The sequence below is a fragment of the Bos indicus genome, chromosome 23 (genome assembly GCF_029378745.1).
Source record: "Bos indicus isolate NIAB-ARS_2022 breed Sahiwal x Tharparkar chromosome 23, NIAB-ARS_B.indTharparkar_mat_pri_1.0, whole genome shotgun sequence".
In the NCBI taxonomy this organism is placed as follows: Eukaryota; Metazoa; Chordata; class Mammalia; order Artiodactyla; family Bovidae; genus Bos; species Bos indicus.
The window spans coordinates 31,132,094-31,149,947 of record NC_091782.1 but is presented as its reverse complement, the minus strand read 5'-3'; the positions used below and the strand labels follow the sequence as shown (position 1 = coordinate 31,149,947).

The following is a 17,854-nucleotide window of genomic DNA, read 5'->3' as shown; positions in this document are numbered from 1 at the left end:
TTATAGATTCAATGCAATCCCTATCAAGCTACCAGCAATATTCTTCACAGAGCTAGAGCAAATAATTTCACAATTTGTATGGAAATACAAAACAACTCAAATAGCCAAAGTGATCCTGAGAAAGAAGAATGGAACTGGAGGAATCAACCTACCTGACTTCAGGCTCTACTACAAAGCCACAGTTATCAAGACAGTATGGTACTGGCACAAAGACAGAAATATAGATCAATGGAACAAAATAGAAAGCCCTGAGCTGTTCTTTAAAGTTGACTTATAACACTAATAGTATTGAAACTTAATCATCTGTTCTTATATTACCACCATTTTGACCATCATTTCCATGGCTATCACTGGTTTAATAATGAAGATTCTCACCATCAGTTTTACTATAGTCAGTATCATCTTTTTGTCATTAGCATAATCTTACAAATTACCATCATCAGTTCTTTCCCCATCAATACTGCCAGTACCATCACCATGAATAAGAGAGTGGAAACTGGTTCTATGCATTTTTTTATTTTTAATGCCTCATTTTTCAGAATCTTCCATTTCTTTGTGTCTTCATGCTATGTTGATAATTGTGGGAAGTATCATAATGGCATGGTGGATATCTTTTATAAAAATGTCTTAATAAATTTGAGAATATAATAAATATTTACATTTGGAACACATGATTACATAGTTCATATAACATAATACATACACAATGTCTAAAACTTTCTTTAAATTATTCCAGAAAAAAAGGAATGCTAGATATTTGGCACAATATTGGCAAAATGTTGATGTCAAAGCAAGATGATAGCTACAGAAAAGTTTTTACACCACTGTCTGTATTTTTCTGAATGTTTTAAATTTTCTACATTAAACATTAAAATGAAAAAGTAAAGTGAATTCAGATTTAATATTTTTTAAAATATCAATGTCTTTAGATACAACAATCAATCCATAAAGAATGTATCAAGGTAAATTCTGAATATAAATAATACTTTTATAGGAAAAGAATTGACTACAACTAAAACTTCCCAGTGCTAAATGTTTATTTATTTGGAATTCTCCAGACCAGAATACTGGACTGGGAAGCCTTTCCCTTCTCCAGGGCATCTTCCCAATCCAGGGATCTAACCCAGGTCTCCTGCATTGCAGGCAGATTCTTTACCAGCTGAGGACACTAATTTAAGAAAGCATTACAATATCAAACAACAATGCAAAAACCACGATTACTTTTGCACCAAAGATACAGCAGGGCTTCCCGCAATGGCCCAGCAGGTAAAGAACCTGCCTGCAATGTAGGAAACACAGCTTTGAGCCCTAGGTCGGGAAGACCCCTGGAGGAGGGCATGACAACCCGCTCCAGTATTCTTGCTGGGGAAATCCCATGGACAGAGGAGACTGCTGGGTCCAATGGGGCCTGAAGGGTCAGATGTGACTTGAGCAACTGAACCCAAAGGATACAGTAAGAAGTGAAGGTACTTTGGAGAGACCAGCCTCATTCTCTTAGAGAGAAATATGAATTTTGGGAATCCCAAAATTAAAGAAAATATTTTAACATTATCACTAACAGTGAAGAGTCAGATTTAGAAAGAACAAAAGCAATACTACTTCTCCCTCTTCTTTTTTTTTTTTTCATAGAATCACAGTAATAAATTAGTAGAATATTTAAAAGATAATCACCTTTATGTATGAATCCATGGGATATGACTGGCCCTCATTCCTTAACTGTCATTGCCCAATTTCCTAATATTTTATACAAAGTTTTTCCAGGGAAGTCCCCAAGACAAGAAAGAATATCCCTCTGTCCCAGGAAATGAAAGGTAGTTTAAGAATTCCTGAGGCTCTTGAAACTGTACTGTCTATGGTTCTGAAACTGAGAGAGAAAGATAATAAGGAAAGAAAACAGGACCAATGAAAAAAATAGAACTCAAGATAGGAATCCTCCAAGGAGAATTTTCTTATGTTGCAAGTATAGAAAGGTAGCTTGTTTATTCTTTCAGTAATCCTCCCTAACCCCAGGGACACTCTGTCGCAGGGTTTGTATATCTAAAGATCTGCGGATCATAAAAGACAGGCAAATTTTTAGAAAAAAGATGTTTCGGATGATGAAGATCTTATACTGTAATTCCAAAATAAATGATCGCATCAAATACATTTCTACTCTGTTTTTTCATAATTTTTTCTACTATTTACTTTTCAGGAATGTCGACCTGAGAAGCCTTCTTAACTGTAGATTTGAACAGTCAATCAGGTAGGAGAATGAACCAGGAGACAGGCTGGAGAGTTGCTCATATTCTCTATCTTCCTGCCTGTATTAAATTTACATGCCAAGGATTTAGAGCTGAATCCCTATCTTATGATGAATATTGTGCTTGTGGATTTTGAAGACTTTTTACTAGCTGCATTTTTATTGCCATATTTCTAGACATTTTTCAAAGTAAGTATATAGTTGATAAATATTCAGGATGCAGTGGAATAAGTATTTAGTACAGAAAGTCTGATTGCTCTTTTATTTAAATGTTAGGAAAAAGGTTTTTACCCCAAGTGAATTTTTGATACAATTTTGTTTTGTGAGTAGAGAACCAAAAACAATGCTTGGCATGTGTGTTTCATAAGCAGGAATGATAAAGTTCAACCATATACAAGATATATATGGCTATTGAGGAAAGTTACTCTTAATTCCTTAAAGCCAGCCTTCAACAAACGTTAAATAATTTTATTTAATTAAATAATTTCTCAAAATTCTCACTACATTTAACGTGATAATCTCATGGGATTTCTAGAAATGTTCCCTACTAAATTCACTTTTTTATTCTAGTCACATCATATCTTTGTCTTCTCCTTTCATGGGTTTCCCAAATATTGAATGATTCCTTTTAATAGAAAGCACTCTAATATTTACATCTCTATTCAGAGTTCTTTATAGCTCTTATTATTCCCTCACTGTCAATTTTTCTTAGGTTAAAAACCCTTCAAATGATTCTGTACTAAGTCAAGAGACAATAGTGTGGTGGAGAGCTTAATAATTTACCCTCTGTTAGAACTTAGGATGATAAAAGACAAGTCTTTATCAGAAAAGATGGTAGGCTGGCAATTTGCTCTGAATTCTTGGAAAAAAGAAAAGATTTTCTCTTGAAAAGAGGTATGTGTGTGTATATGTGTGTATATATATATTTATTTATTTAAAAAGATATGTCAAAAAAAGTGAGTAACAATCCATAAACAGCATATAATGTTAATATTTAATAATCTAGTGATCCAAATATTGTATAATCTGTGATGCTGAGATTATTTAAAACATCACTGCTCTCCTTCAAAATATTACTGTCTAAATAGGAAAATCCTCAGCTGCGGGACACTGGTTCCCATCAGAGATAGCATTCCATATGTTATTTTCTCTTTTCTTTCAAGTGATGCTGAATCAAACCTCAGTCACTGAATTCCTCCTCCTGGGAGTGACAGACATCCAAGAACTGCAGCCTGTTCTCTTTGTGCTTTTCCTTGCAACTTACATTGTCAGCTTGGCTGGAAATGGAGCCATCCTGATGGTTGTCATCTCTGATTCAAGACTCCATTCTCCTATGTATTTTTTCCTGGGAAACCTGTCATGTCTGGATATCTGCTACTCCACAGTGACTCTGCCAAAGATGCTGGAGAACTTCCTCTCTACACACAAAGCAATTTCTTTCTTTGGATGCATAAGCCAGCTTCATTTTTTCCATTTCCTGGGCAGCACTGAGTCCATGTTGCTGGCCGTGATGGCCTTTGACCGCTTTGTGGCTATCTGCAAACCACTTCATTATACTCTTATCATGAATCATCAAGTCTGTATCCAGATGGTTGTCACTGTCTGGATCACTGGTTTTTTCTATGCCCTGCTGCACTCAGTAATGACCTCTCGCTTAAACTTCTGTGGTTCCAACCATATCCGTCACTTCTTCTGTGATATTAAGCCATTGCTGGAGTTAGCCTGTGGAAACACTGACCTCAATGAGTGGCTGCTCAATACTGTCACAGGCACCATTGCCATGGGCTCGTTCTTTCTAACATTTCTGTCCTATTTCTATATTATTATCTATCTTTTCTTCAAGACCCATTCTTGCAGCATGCTTCATAAAGCACTGTCTACGTGTGCCTCCCATTTCTCAGTAGTTGTTCTTTTCTTCGTCCCTGTTGTTTTTATTTACATTCATCCTGCCTCAAGTAGCTCCATGGACCAGGATCAGATCATTGCTGTTATATACAGTGTGGTCACTCCCGTACTAAATCCACTGATCTATACTTTGAGGAACAAGGAAGTAAAAGGGGTCTTAAGGAGGGTGATGTGAAGGAGGCTCTGACTTGAAGATATCTGAAGAACTCTTCAGAGGCATAAATAAACTGGTAATGAAAAACTGAAGATAGCGAGTTTATACTGCTTCTCAAATTGTTTACACTTTGTAAAACAGAGTGCGTGTGTGCTAAGTTGCTTCAGTTGTGTTTGACTTTTTGTGACCCTTGGACTGTAGCTTATTGGGATCCTTTGTCCATGGGATTCTCCAGGCAAGAATACTGGAGTGGGTAGCCATTTCCTCCTCAGGGGGTCTTCCCAACTCAGGGGTTTAACCCACGTCTCTTATGTCTCCTGTATTAGCAAGTGGGTTCTTTACCACTAGTCCCACCTAGGAAGCCTATGAAACAGAGGCAATAGTATAAAGAAAAAATAAATGAAAAAGCCCAGTAATTTGTTAAACAGTGCATTCCTAGGGAATATAAGGGAAATTTGAATAAATGTACACTATTCATGGAATCTGAAAGTTGAATTTGTTTGGGAGATATTGGTTGATACAACTGATCTGTCATGTTTGTGCTCTTAAATAAAATCCAGTACAAAAAGTTGCCTCAGATACTCATACACTGTATAGCTGGAAAGTGCTTAGGCCAATTAATCTGTGTGTTTACTGCAAGTAAACATATTATAATGTGACCAGTAAAATTATTATGCCATTATATTTTAAGAATTTAGGATCATGGGCTCAAATGGAAAAGTAAATATTAACTCACACATGAGTGAAAGGACATTTTTAATCAGTATGTCGTGATTTCTTTTTCTCTAAGTGGGGAGGCAAGTAATTAAAACAAATTTTGCTGTTACTTCTACTTAACAGAGGTAAAGTAACCAATGGTTTATCTAAAGAGTTTTGTGAACTCTGACTACAAAGATGTATTATAAGTCAACTGACAACCTGTCAAAGATTACTGTAAAATATTGTTAAAAGTATAGTCAGTTTGAAAAAAATCTCAGGAATATATTTCTGGCTTTTAGCATGTTATTTTCCCCTCAGTTTTTGGTTATGAATATTGAGTTTCAGAACTTTCCCTATCATTTATTTTGTTCTTTGATTTTTATACTTATTTTCACAGATTGTAATGTGATATCAGTTCAATTCAGTTCAGTCGCTCAGTCGTGTCCGACTCTTTGTGACCCCAAGAATTGTAGCATACCAGGCCTCCCTATCCATCACCAACTGCTGGAGTTCACTCAAACTCATGTCCATCAAGTCAATGATGCCACCCAGCCATCTCATCCTCTGTCGTCCCCTTCTCCTCCTGCCCCCAATCCCTCCCAGCATCAGAGGCTTTTCCAATGAGTTAGTTCTTCACATCAGGTGGCCAAAGTACTGGAGTTTCAGCTTCAGCATCATTCCTTCCAAAGAACACCCAGGACTGATCTCCTTTAGAATGGACTGGTTGGATCTCCTTGCAGTCCAAGGGACTCTCAAGAGTCTTCTCCAACACCACAGTTCAAAAGCATCAATTCTTTGGCACTCAGCTTTCTTCACAGTCCAACTCTTACATCCATCCATGACCACTGGAAAAACCATAGCCTTGACTAGACGGACCTTTGTTGGCAAAATAATGTCTCTGCTTTTGAATATGCTATCTAGATTGGTCATAACTTTCCTTCCAAGGAGTAACTGTCTTTTAATTTCATGGCTGCAATCACCATCTACAGTGATTTTGGAGCCCCAAAAAATAAAGTCTGCCACTGTTTCCACTGTTTCCCCATCTAGTTCCCATGAAGTGATGGGACTAGATGCCATGATCTTCGTTTTCTGAATGTTGAGCTTTAAGCCAACTTTTTCACTCTCCTCTTTCACTTTCATCAAAAGGCTTTGTAGTTCCTCTTCATTTTCTGCCATAAGAGTGGTGTCATCTTCATATCTGAGGTTATTGATATTTCTCCCGGCAATCTTGATTTCAGCTTGTGCTTCTTCCAGCCCAGAAATATAAAGAATTCATCAAAAATTTGTCTTACTTTCCTTACCTGTCACCAAGCTATACTAAGTGAAAGTTATTAAATAATAATTGCTGAAGTATGTTTGGAGGCTAATAGACAAGAATTACTATGTTCCTCACTTTCTAAGTTCCTAGACGTGCCACTGAATCTGAAACCATGCTGGGTGCCAATACGTACAACTATTTAGAGATACAGAATTCCCTGGTGTCCAGTGTTTAGGACTCCATATTTTCCCTGCCGAAAGCACAAGTTCAATTCCTGGTTGGGGAACTACAATCCCACAAAACAGGTAACACAGTCAATAAATTAAAAGTAAGAATAATATATAAATAAAATAGAGATATAGACAGATAAGACAAGACTATAAAAGAATATTTTGAGGTCACAGACGTACTGTTCAAATTTTTTACATTCACTTTTGTAAACCCAAGAAATTTGGTTCTAACCTTACTCACATGGTTCTTCCATCTTCGACCTCTACCTTCTTTGGTCTCTTGATTCCAATTTTGTTTAGAAAAGAATGTGTGTGGGAGAAGGCATCTTACATCCTGCACTATCTAAGACAAAATTGCTATTGAACGGAATTTTTGGCATAATCCAAGCTTCGTAGAGACTGTAAACTGTAGAGGAGCACATGGTTACCTATTGCTCTATGACATGCTGTCACCCTAAACACAGATGATTAAACACCTATTTAATTAAACTGCATTACTCAGTGATTCAGAAATTCGGGAAAGTACAACAGAAAAGCACTGACTCTATTGAATGTTTCAGGTCTCAACTGAGATGACTTTATCAACACATGAATGAAATAATTTGTTAAACATCAGTGTATTTGTATGACAAATGTTCTCAGAACAATAAAAAGACACATATAATGTGTTATGACCATATGGCAGTCTCTTCGAGCCATTCTTATATAAGGAGACAGGGCAGTGACTAAACAGAAATTGTGAGTTTTAAGTAATCTTTCTGATTTTATGTCCAAATCAGTGTTAGACTTCTGTTTATTGATTTTAGTCCTCAGCCCTATCTATAGGAAATTTTCTCAAGAAACAATTCCTCCAGGTTTTTCTCTAATGAGTAACTCTGGGAACTGATCTCTAAGGCCAAAATGATTTCTTCCTCAAAATCCTTCTGATCACAAGAGAGATAAAGATTGATAATGCTCAGCTTCTAAGCTACATTATTTTTACCTGGTCTCATCAGTGTATTCCAGGGCCCTGGCTTCCTTGTTCTTTCCCATCTACTCACCAATATCATTGGGTAGAATGGATAATTCCAAAGTCATTGTTTATAGAGATTGGGGTAGCCAGAGGCAAGTGCTTAAGCTGTCATTTGGCAAATGGAGTAATAGGATCGCTTTCAAAGCGGACTATAGAGAGTTCAAGTTCTGCACTTGGTGGACTGCATAAGGTTGACAGTCTATTTGATTTGTGTATCTGTTTCCAATGCAGTATGTAAATCAAGCCAGCTGAAAGAAAATATCTTAATGGTTAAGACAGCTACTGTAGAACTGCCTAGTTGGAAGTTAAATATATAAGCCAGAGTTAGGAAAATAAGTTGAAATTAGAAGTATAACTTGAGAGTTATCTGTTTATAGATATATAAAGCACAGAACTAGAAGACAGAGAAGAGGAGATGCACAAAAGTGGATAATAAGGAGGAAGAGCAGTAAACAGCCAAGGAGACTGGAAAGGAGTCACCATGATGGCTCTCCTGAATGCAGTTGTTTTTTTTTAATTGGAATATAATTGCTTTACAAGGTTGTGTTAGTTTCTGCTGTACACATAAATCAGCTATGCTGCTGCTAAGTCGCTTCAGTCGTGTCCGACTCTGTGTGACCCCACAGATGGCAGCAAACCAGGCTCCCCCGTCCCTCGGATTCTCCTGGCAAGAACACTGGAGTGAGTTGCCATTTCCTTCTCCAATTCATGAAAGTGAAAAGTGAAAGTGAAGTCGCTCAGTCGTGTCCGACCCTCAGCGACCCCATGGACTACAGACTTCCAGGCTCCTCCATCCATGGGATTTTCCAGGCAGGAGTACTGGAGTGGGGTGCCATTGCCTTATGTACACACTTATCTTTTCAAAATGTGTTTCAGATGCCAATGGCATGGATGCTGATGGCATGGGCATTAGTAATTGAGGGTAGAGACAGTGAGCCTGTTAAGCTGCTGATGAAATTAATAATTAAGAAATTATTAATGTGATGAATATATTATGAAATTTGGCAAAAATGAAACACAATGGAAAAGTGGTCAGAGTACACTGCATTTGTAATGGTAATTAGAAAGCTTGGCTAGATGTTGAATTGCATATAGATATTCCTTGGATGAAGCAGATAGAAAGCTACTACTAAAGAAAGCAAGAAGTAAAGATACACTTTAGAGATATCAGCCTCATTCTCCTAGGGAGAAGTGTGAGGTCTGGGACACCAAAACAAAAGAAAATATTTGAGTGTTAATATCAACTGTAGGAGAGTCCTGGTGGTCCAGTGCTTAAGAATCTGCCTGCCAATGCAGGGGACACAGGTTTGATTACTGGTCCGGGAAGATCTTATATGCTGCTCAGCAGCTAATCCCGTGTGCCACAACTCTTGATCCCAAGCTCTAGAGCCTGCGAACCACAACTACTGAAGCCCGCATCCTCTAGAGCCCATGCTCTGCAACCCGAGACACCACCACAATGAGAAGCCCGTGCACCACAACGAGGGAGTAGCCTGGGCTCACCACAGCTGGAGAAAGGCGGCGCACAGCAGTGAAGACTCAGTGAGGCCAAAAATAAACAAATAAAAGTTTTAAAAAAACACCAACAGTGAAGTGTCAGACTCAGAAGGAACAAAAGCATTACCGCTTCTCCTCATTCCCCTCTTTTGTATTCCATAGAACCACAGTAATAAATGAGTAGAATACCTAAATGATAATCATCTTTCTGTGCAGATCAATAGGATGTGACTGGCGCTCATTCCTTAAGTGTCATGGCCCAATGTCCTTCCATTTTATATAGAATTCTCCCAGAGCAGTCCCCAAGATGAGAAAGTATATCCATACCCCTGTCCCAGGAAGTGAAAGATAATTTTAGAGAGTGCGATACTAAGTGAAGTAAGTCAGAGAAGGAGAAATATAATATGACATCTTTTGTATATGGACTCGCAAAGAAATGATACAAATGAACTTACTTGTGGGACAGAAAAAGACTCACAAACTTAGAAAATGAACTTAAAGGTGCCAGGGGAAGGGATAGTTAGGGACTTTGGTATGGTTGTGTACACACTGCTGTATTTAAAATGTATAACCAACAAGAACCTATTGCATGGCACATGGAACTCTCTCAGTGTTATGTGCTGGCCAGGATGCGAGGGGAATTTGGAAGAGAAGAATGGATACATTTACTTGTATGACCTGAGTCCCTTCACTCTTCATGTGAAATTACCACAACATTGTTTATTGGCTATACTCCAATTAAAAATAGAAAGTTTAAAGTTTGGGGGAAAAAAAGAAAATGTAGGCCATTGAGTGGAGAAGGCAATGGCAACCCACTCCAGTACTCTTGCCTGGAAAATCCCATGAACGGAGGAGCCTGGTGGGCTGCGGTCCATGGGGTCACTGCAAGTCAGGCACAACTGAGCAACTTCATTTTGACTTTTCACTTTCCTGCATTGGGGAAGGAAATGGCAATCAAGTCCAGTGTCCTTGCCTGGAGAATCCAGGGGACGGGGGAGCCTGGTAGGCTTCAGTCTATGGAGTCGCACAGAGTCGGACACGACTGAAGCGACTTAGCAGCAGCAGCAGCAGCAGGCCATTGAGACCTATGCTGTCTGTGATTCTTAAACTAAGAAAGAAATACAGTAAGGAAAGAAAATAGGAATGATGGAAAAAAACAAAAATGGAACTCAAGATAGGAGTTCCCCAAGGAGAATTCCCTCATACTGCAGGTATAGAAAGAGCCTCCCAAACCCCAGGGATATTCTCTCTCAGGGTTTGTCTGAAGATCTGTGGAACATAAAAGACAGGCATAATTTCAGAAAGAAGAAGTTTTGGAAGATGAAGAGCTTATATACTTAGTCCCCATATAAGCTGTCACTTCAAATATATTTTTACTCTTTATTTTTCTCAATGTTTTTCTACTATTTACTTTACAGGAGTGTCAACCTGGTAAGCTTTCTTAGCGGTGAACTTGAACACTCAAACAGGTAGGAGAATGAGCCAGGAGACAGGCTGGGGAGTTGCTTTCTTGCTAGTATTAAAGTTGAATGCCCATGATTTAGGGCTAGTTTTCTATCTTATGATGGACTCCCCATTGTGTCTGTGGATTATGAAGGCTCTTTACTGCCTACATTTTTATTGCCTTTCTCTAAGTGTTCTCCAGGGTAAATATGTGATCTTTAAATATTCAGGATGCAGTGAAATAAATCATTTGGTACATAAAGTCTGATTACTATTATCTTTAGATGTTAGGAAATGGTTCTCTTCCCCAGGGATTTTTGAAACAATTTTGTTTTGAGGGGAGAGAACCAAAAATGATATTTGGCATATCATGCATCTCTTAAGCAGGAGTGATAAAGTTGAACAATATAAATACATACATGGTTATCAAGGAAAGCTACTCTGAATACCTGGAAGCCAGCCTTCAATAAAGGTGAAATAATGGTTAGATATTTACTCAAAATTTTTTCTAGCTATAAGGGTGAGAATCCCATGGGATTGCTAGAAATGTTCCCTACTGAATTCACTTTTTAATTCTAGTCACATCAACTCTTTTTCTTCTCCTTTCAGGGATTTCCCAAACTTAAAATGTTTCCTTTTTATAGAAAGCATTCCATGGTTTGCATCTCTATTTCAATTTCCTTAGAGATCTTACTGTTCTCTCTTTGTTGATTTCTCTTAAGTACATCAAATGAGTTCTTACTTTGTTAAGAAAAAGCAGCGTAGTGGACTATTTAAAAATTGACTCTCTGTTAGATCTTAGGATGGTAAAACACAAGTGTTATTAGAGAAGACGGTAGGCTGGCAACATGCTCTGAATCCCTGGAAGAAAGAAAAATATTGATAAATCTAATTTTTAATAAGTGAGTAACAGTCCACAAACACCATGTAACTTCAATATTTAATAATCTAGTGGTATAAACATTGTACAACCTGTGATGCCGGGACTATTTAAATAGCAATGCTCTCTCTCAAAATATTATTGTCTGGGTGAGAAAATCTCAGCAGGAGGACTCCAGTTCCCATCAAGAGATCACATTCCATGTTATTTTGTCTTTTCTTTCAAGTGATGCTGAATCGAACATCGGTCACTGAATTTCTCCTCCTGCCAGTGACAGACGTCCAAGTACCGCAGCCTGTTCTCTTTGTGCTTTTCCTTGCAATTTACATTGTCAATGTGGCCGGGAATGGAGCCATCCTGATGGTTGTCACCTCTGATCCAAGACTCCATTCTCCTATGTATTTTTTCCTGGGAAACCTGGCATGTATAGATATCTGTTTCTCCACAGTGAGTCTGCCAAAGATGCTGGAGAACTTCCTCTCTACACACAAAGCAATTTCTTTCTTGGGCTGCATAAGCCAGCTTCATTTCTTCCACTTCATGGGCAGCACAGAGGCCATGTTGCTGGCCGTGATGGGCTTTGACCGCTTTGTGGCTATCTGCAAACCACTTCATTATACTCTTATCATGAATCAAGTCTGTATCCAGATGGCTGTCACTGTCTGGATCATTGGTTTTTTCCATGCCCTGCTGCACTCAGTAATGACCTCTCGCTTAAACTTCTGTGGTTCCAACCAGATTAATCACTTCTTCTGTGATGTTAAGCCATTGCTCAAGTTGGCCTGTGGCAATACTGAGCTCAACTGGTGGCTGGTCAATAATGTCACAGGCACCATTGCCACGGGGTCATGCTTTCTAACATTCCTGTCCTATTTCTATATTATTGTCTATCTTTTCTTCAAGACCCACTCTTGCAGCATGCTTCGTAAAGCACTGTCTACGTGTGCCTCCCACTTCATGGTAGTTGTTCTTTTCTACGTCCCTGGTGTTTTTGTTTACATTCATCCTGCCTCAAGTAGCTCCATGGACCAGGATCAGATCAGTGCCCTTATGTTCAATGGGGTCACTCCTGTGCTAAATCCACTGATCTATACTTTGAGGAACAAGGAAGTAAAGAGGGCCTTGAGGAGGGTGATTTCAAGGAGTCAATGACTTGAAGAAGTCTGGAGAACTTTTCTCAGGCATAAATCAACAGACAATGAGAAACTGGAGATACGGAATTATACTGCTTGTCAGAGTGTTTACTATCTGTGAAACAAAAGGAACTGTCTAAAAGAATAATAAATGGAAAATCCAGTAAGTCATGTTAAACAATGCACTCCTACATAATGTAAGGAAAACTTGAATAAATGGGATACTGTCCATTGAATTTGATTGTTGAATTTGTTTTGGAGATATCGGTTGATAAAAATGATTTGTTATCTACTTTTTGTGTTCTTAAATAAAATCAGATACAGAAATTTGCCTCAATTACTCATACATTGTATAGTTGGATGGTACTTAAGTATGTTTACCTATGTGTTCCCTGCAAGTGAACATATCATAATGTGAATAATAAAATTATTCTGTTTCAGGGACTTCTCTGGTGGCCCAGTGGTTAAGACTCCAAGCTCCCAGTGCAGAACATACAGGTTCAGTCCCTAGTCAGGAAACTAAGATCCCACATGTTGCATGGCACAGCCAAAAAATAAAATAAATTTAAGAAATATTACACTTTAAATTAAACTGTTTTCTTAAACTGCTACACTTTAAGGATTTTAATTTAGGGCCATGGACTCCACAAGAAAGAAAATGTAAACTCATATATGAGTTAAAGGACATTTTTAAGCAGTAGGTCATGATTTATTTTTCTCTAAGCAGAGAGGCAAGTAATTAAAATAAACAGTAGTCTGAGTTCTAATTAATACAGGTAGTGTAACTAATGGTTTATCTAAAGAGTTTTGTGAACTCTGACTCCAAAGATATTTAATAATTCAATTGAATAACCTGTCAAAGATTACTGTAAAATATTGTTCAAAGTGGAGTCAGCTTGAAAAAAATCTCAGGAATATCTTTCTAGTTCATTATTATGTTATTTTCCCCTCAATTTCTGGTCATGGAAAATTGAGTTTCAAAATTCTTCCTTTTTATTTAGCTTTTTGATTTCTATACTTATTTTCACAGACTGTAACATGATATATTATACCATGAATATATATATATACATGAATATATCATGATATAATATGTCATTGGTAATATCAATGAAAAATGCTGCTGCTGCTGCTAAGTCACTTCAGTCATGTCCGACTCTGTGCGACCTCATAGACAGTAGCCCACCAGGCTCCCCTGTCCCTGGGATTCTCCAGGCAAGAACACTGGAGTGGGTTGCCATTTCCTTCTCTAATGCATGAAAGTGAAAAAGGAAAGTGAAGCCGCTCAGTCATGTCCAACTCTTAGCGATCCCAACAACTGCAGCCTACCAGGCTCCACCATCCATGGGATTTTCCAGGCAAGAGTACTGGAGTGGGGTGCCATTGCCTCCTCTGATGAAATATGAAGAATTCATAAAAATTTTTTGTCTTGTTTTTCTTTTCTGTCACCAAACTTATACCAAGTGAAAACTATTAAATAGTAATTGCAGAAGTATTTTTGGAGCTAATTAACAAGAATTACTATGTTCCTCACTTTCTAAGTTCCTAGAAATGCCACTGGACCTGAAACCATGGTGGGGGCCAGCACTGAAAACTATTTATAGATACAGAATGCTGAGGCAGTTGAGTGGTGAAGAGTCTGCACTTTTACTCTCAAGGGTCCGGGTTCAATCCCTGGTTGGGAAATTAAGATACCACAAGACAGGCAGCACAGCTAATAAAAAAATATATTAAATAGAGATACAGACAAATAAGACTGTAAAAGAATATTTTGAGCTGATAGACTATTCAAATTGTTTACATTCACTTTTGTAAATCCAAAGATTTTGGTTCTGATCTTACTCACATGTTTCTTCTATCTTCCAACTCTACCTTCTTTGGCCTCTTAATTTCAGTTTTGTTAATAAAAGAATGTATGTGGGGGAAAGATATCTTACACTCTGGACTATCTCAGAATTTCTGTTGAACAAAATTTTTGACATAATCCAACCTACACGGAGGCTGTAAACTATAGAGGAGCACATGATTACCTATAGCTGCATGATACACTGTCACCCTAAACACAGAAGGTTAAACACTTATTTAATTCAACCACATTATTTTGTGATCCAGAAATTGGGAAGAGTACAGCAGGGAAGCACTGACTCTGTTTAATGACATTACAGGTCTCAATTGAGATGACTTTATTTACAGATGTATGAAAATAATTTGATCAACTGCGATATATTTTCATGACAGAAATTCTCAGAACAATCAAAATAAAAGGACATATATAGCAGTCTATGCCTGTATGTCAGTCTCTTCCAACTATTCTTACTTAAGGAGACAGGGCAGTAATGAGGCAGAAATTTTCAAGTTTTAAGTAATCTTTCTAATTTTATTTCCAAATCAATATTCAGCTTCTGCTTAATTGTTGATTTTATTCCTCAACCCTATCTATAGAAAATTTTCTCTAGAAAAAAATGTCTCCAGGTTTTTCTCTAATGAGTAACTGTGGGAACAATTGAGATCTAGTTTCTTAGCAAGTTTAATAACTTTTATCTTTTTTAAATTGAATTATGGTTTATTTACAATATTATCCTACTATCAAGTGTACAGCATAGTTATTCATTATTTTTACAGATCATGCTCCATTAAAAGTTATTACAGAATAATCACTATTATTCTATCTGCTACACAATGTATCCTGGTTGCTTTTCTCTTTTCTTTTTTTAATGGATAAGCAACATGGATACATTGTGTAGCACAGAGAATTATATTATTAAATTACCTTTCCTTTTTCTTTTTTTTTTTTTCCAACTACAATTTTATTTTATTTTTAAACTTTACAAAATTGTATTAGTTTTTTAGGCTTCCCTCATAGCTCAGTTTGTAAAGAATGCTCCTGCAATGCAGGAGACCCTGGTTTTACCCCTGGGTTGGGAAGATGTGCTGGAGAAGGGATAGGCTTCCCACTCCAATATTCAGGCTTCACTTGTGGCTCAGCTGGTAAACAATCTGCCCACAATGCGGGAGACCAGGGTTCAATCTCTGGGTTGGGGAAGATCCCCTGGAGAAGGGAAAGGTTACCCACTCCAATATTCTGGCCTGGAGAATTCCATGGACTGTATAGTCCATGGGATCACAAAGAGTAGGACGCGACTGAGCAACTTTCACTTTTTTTTTTAAGTTTTATTTTTATTAGAGTATAGCCGATTAACAATGTTATGTAGGTTTCAGGTAGACAGCAAAGGGACTCAGCCATACATATATCTGTATTCATTCTTCCCCAAACTCTCCTTCCATTCAGGCTACCATGTAACACTGAGCAGCGATCCATGTGGTAGAGATCAATCTCTCTCTCTCTCTCTGGCCCAATTATATTTCTTTGCAGTTTGCTGATATGGACAACCTGCTTTTGACTGTCATGGCTATCGACTGCTACGCAGCCATCTGCCATCCTCTGCACTATGCACTCCTAATGACTCCTTGCAGATGTGCACTGCTGGTGGGTGGGTCATGGGGAGTAGCCCATTCCAACTCTTTGACCCAAACCTTGATGCTAACCTATCATTCTATACTAATCTAGAGACGCCTCATTTTTTGTGTGTGATTTTAAACCTCTCTTAAGGCTTTGCTCTGATGCCCACCTCAATGAGGATCTGATGATGGTTCTGACAGGACTCTGAGGAATCAGCCCTCTTTTCTGCGTCATAAGCTCTTATGCCCATATATTCCTTGCTGTAGCTTGGGTTCCATCAGCACAGGGGAAAAAGAAAGCCCTGGCCACATGCACCTCCCATCTCTCCATGGTCATCCTCTTCTATAGCTCACCCTTTGCCACCTACCTGAAGTCCCCATGCCACCGGGGAGTGGAAGAAATGAAGCTGGCTTATGCATCTGAAGAAAGAAATTGCTTTGTGAGTAGAGACGGAGTCTTCCAGCAATTTTGGCATCCCTTTAAAGATGTAGAGATTGTCAAGGAAGGACAGAAATACAAACATGTGAAATCAGAACAATAACTTAAACAATGAGCACACAATAATTATTTATTTATATTATATTCATGGCATACTATGACAAGCAATTATTGTGATGAATATATAATGAATGAAATGCAACAAAAATGAACTGCGATAGATAGACAAAGTATATGGCATTTACAACAATAATTAGAATGCTTGGATCCATGTCAATTGCATATAGGTATTCCTTGGATGAAGCAGAAAGAATATTGTTACCTAAAGGGTACAGCAATAAGTGAAGATACACATTGGAGAGACCAGCCTCAGTCTCCTAGACATAAATGTGAGCTTTGGGGATCCCAAAATTAAAGAAAATATTTAAATGTTACTACCAGCAGTGAATAGTCAGATTTGAAAGGCACAAAAGCAATACTACTTCTTCCTAGTCCTCTTTTTTGTTTTCCATAGAATCACAGGAATAAATGAGTATAATATTTTAATGATAATCAATTTTCTGTATGGATCAATGGGATCTGACTGGCCCTCATTCCTTAACGGTCATTGCCCGATTTTCTTCCATTTTTCCATGGAAGTCCTCAACGTGAGAAAGTGTATCCAAATCTCTGTCCCAGGAAATGAAAGGTAATTAAAGAAATCCTGAGGCCCTTGAGAACTGTACTGTCTGTGGTTATGAAACTAAGAAAGAAAGAGTAAGGAAGGAAAATAAAGAAAAAAATGGAACTCAAGATCGAAATTCCCCAAGGAGAATTCTCTTATATTGCAGGTATAGAAAGGTAACTTGTTTATTCTTTCAATAATCCTCCCAAACCCCAGGGACACTCTCTCTCAGGCTTTGAATATCTCAAGATCTGTGGATCATAAAAGACAGGCAGAATTTCAGAAAGAAGAGATTTCAGAAGATGAAGAGCTTATGCTGTAATTCCAGTATAAACTATCACATCAAATATTTTTCTACTCTTTATTTTTCAAAAATTTTTCTACTATTTACTTTTCAGAAGTGTCAATCTGATAAGCCTTCTTAGCTATGAATTTGAACACTCAATCAGGTAGAATGAACCAGGAGACAGGCTGGGGAGTTGCCCATATCCTCTGTCTTCTTGCCTGTATTAAATGTACAAGTCAAGGATTTAGACCTGTTTCCTATCTTACCATGAACCTTGTCTTTGTGGATTATGAAGACTCTTTGTTGCCTACATTTTTATTGCCATATCTCTAGATAGTCTCCAAAGTAAATACGTAATCGATAAATATTCAAGATGCAGTGAAATAAATATTTGGTACAGAAAATCTCATTGTTATTTTCTTTAAATGTTAGGGAAAGATTTTGCCCCCAAGGGAATTTTTTTAATATAATTTTCTTTTACAAGCAGAGAATCAAAAACGATGTTTGACATATGTATATCTTGATCAGGAGTGATAAAGTTTAACAGTATACAAAA

General features: G+C 37.7%; 2 protein-coding genes and 1 pseudogene across 2 annotated transcripts; all 3 read left to right on the top strand.

Annotated features, from left to right (window-relative positions):
- The first annotated feature begins 3,404 nt into the window (after nucleotides 1–3,404).
- On the top strand, nucleotides 3,405–4,319 carry LOC109576960 (olfactory receptor 12D1-like). Its single transcript, XM_019985618.2, has one exon. The coding sequence runs from the start codon at nucleotides 3,405–3,407 to the stop codon at nucleotides 4,317–4,319; it is 915 nt and encodes a 304-aa protein (XP_019841177.2).
- A 7,226-nt stretch (nucleotides 4,320–11,545) lies between these two features.
- On the top strand, nucleotides 11,546–12,469 carry LOC139178836 (olfactory receptor 12D1-like). The gene has a single exon (XM_070777626.1). It carries the CDS (start codon nucleotides 11,546–11,548, stop codon nucleotides 12,467–12,469), a length of 924 nt encoding a protein of 307 aa, XP_070633727.1.
- Nucleotides 12,470–12,630: 161 nt separating this feature from the next.
- On the top strand, nucleotides 12,631–16,451 carry LOC109576687 (olfactory receptor 1G1-like; annotated as a pseudogene).
- Nucleotides 16,452–17,854: the final 1,403 nt, after the last annotated feature.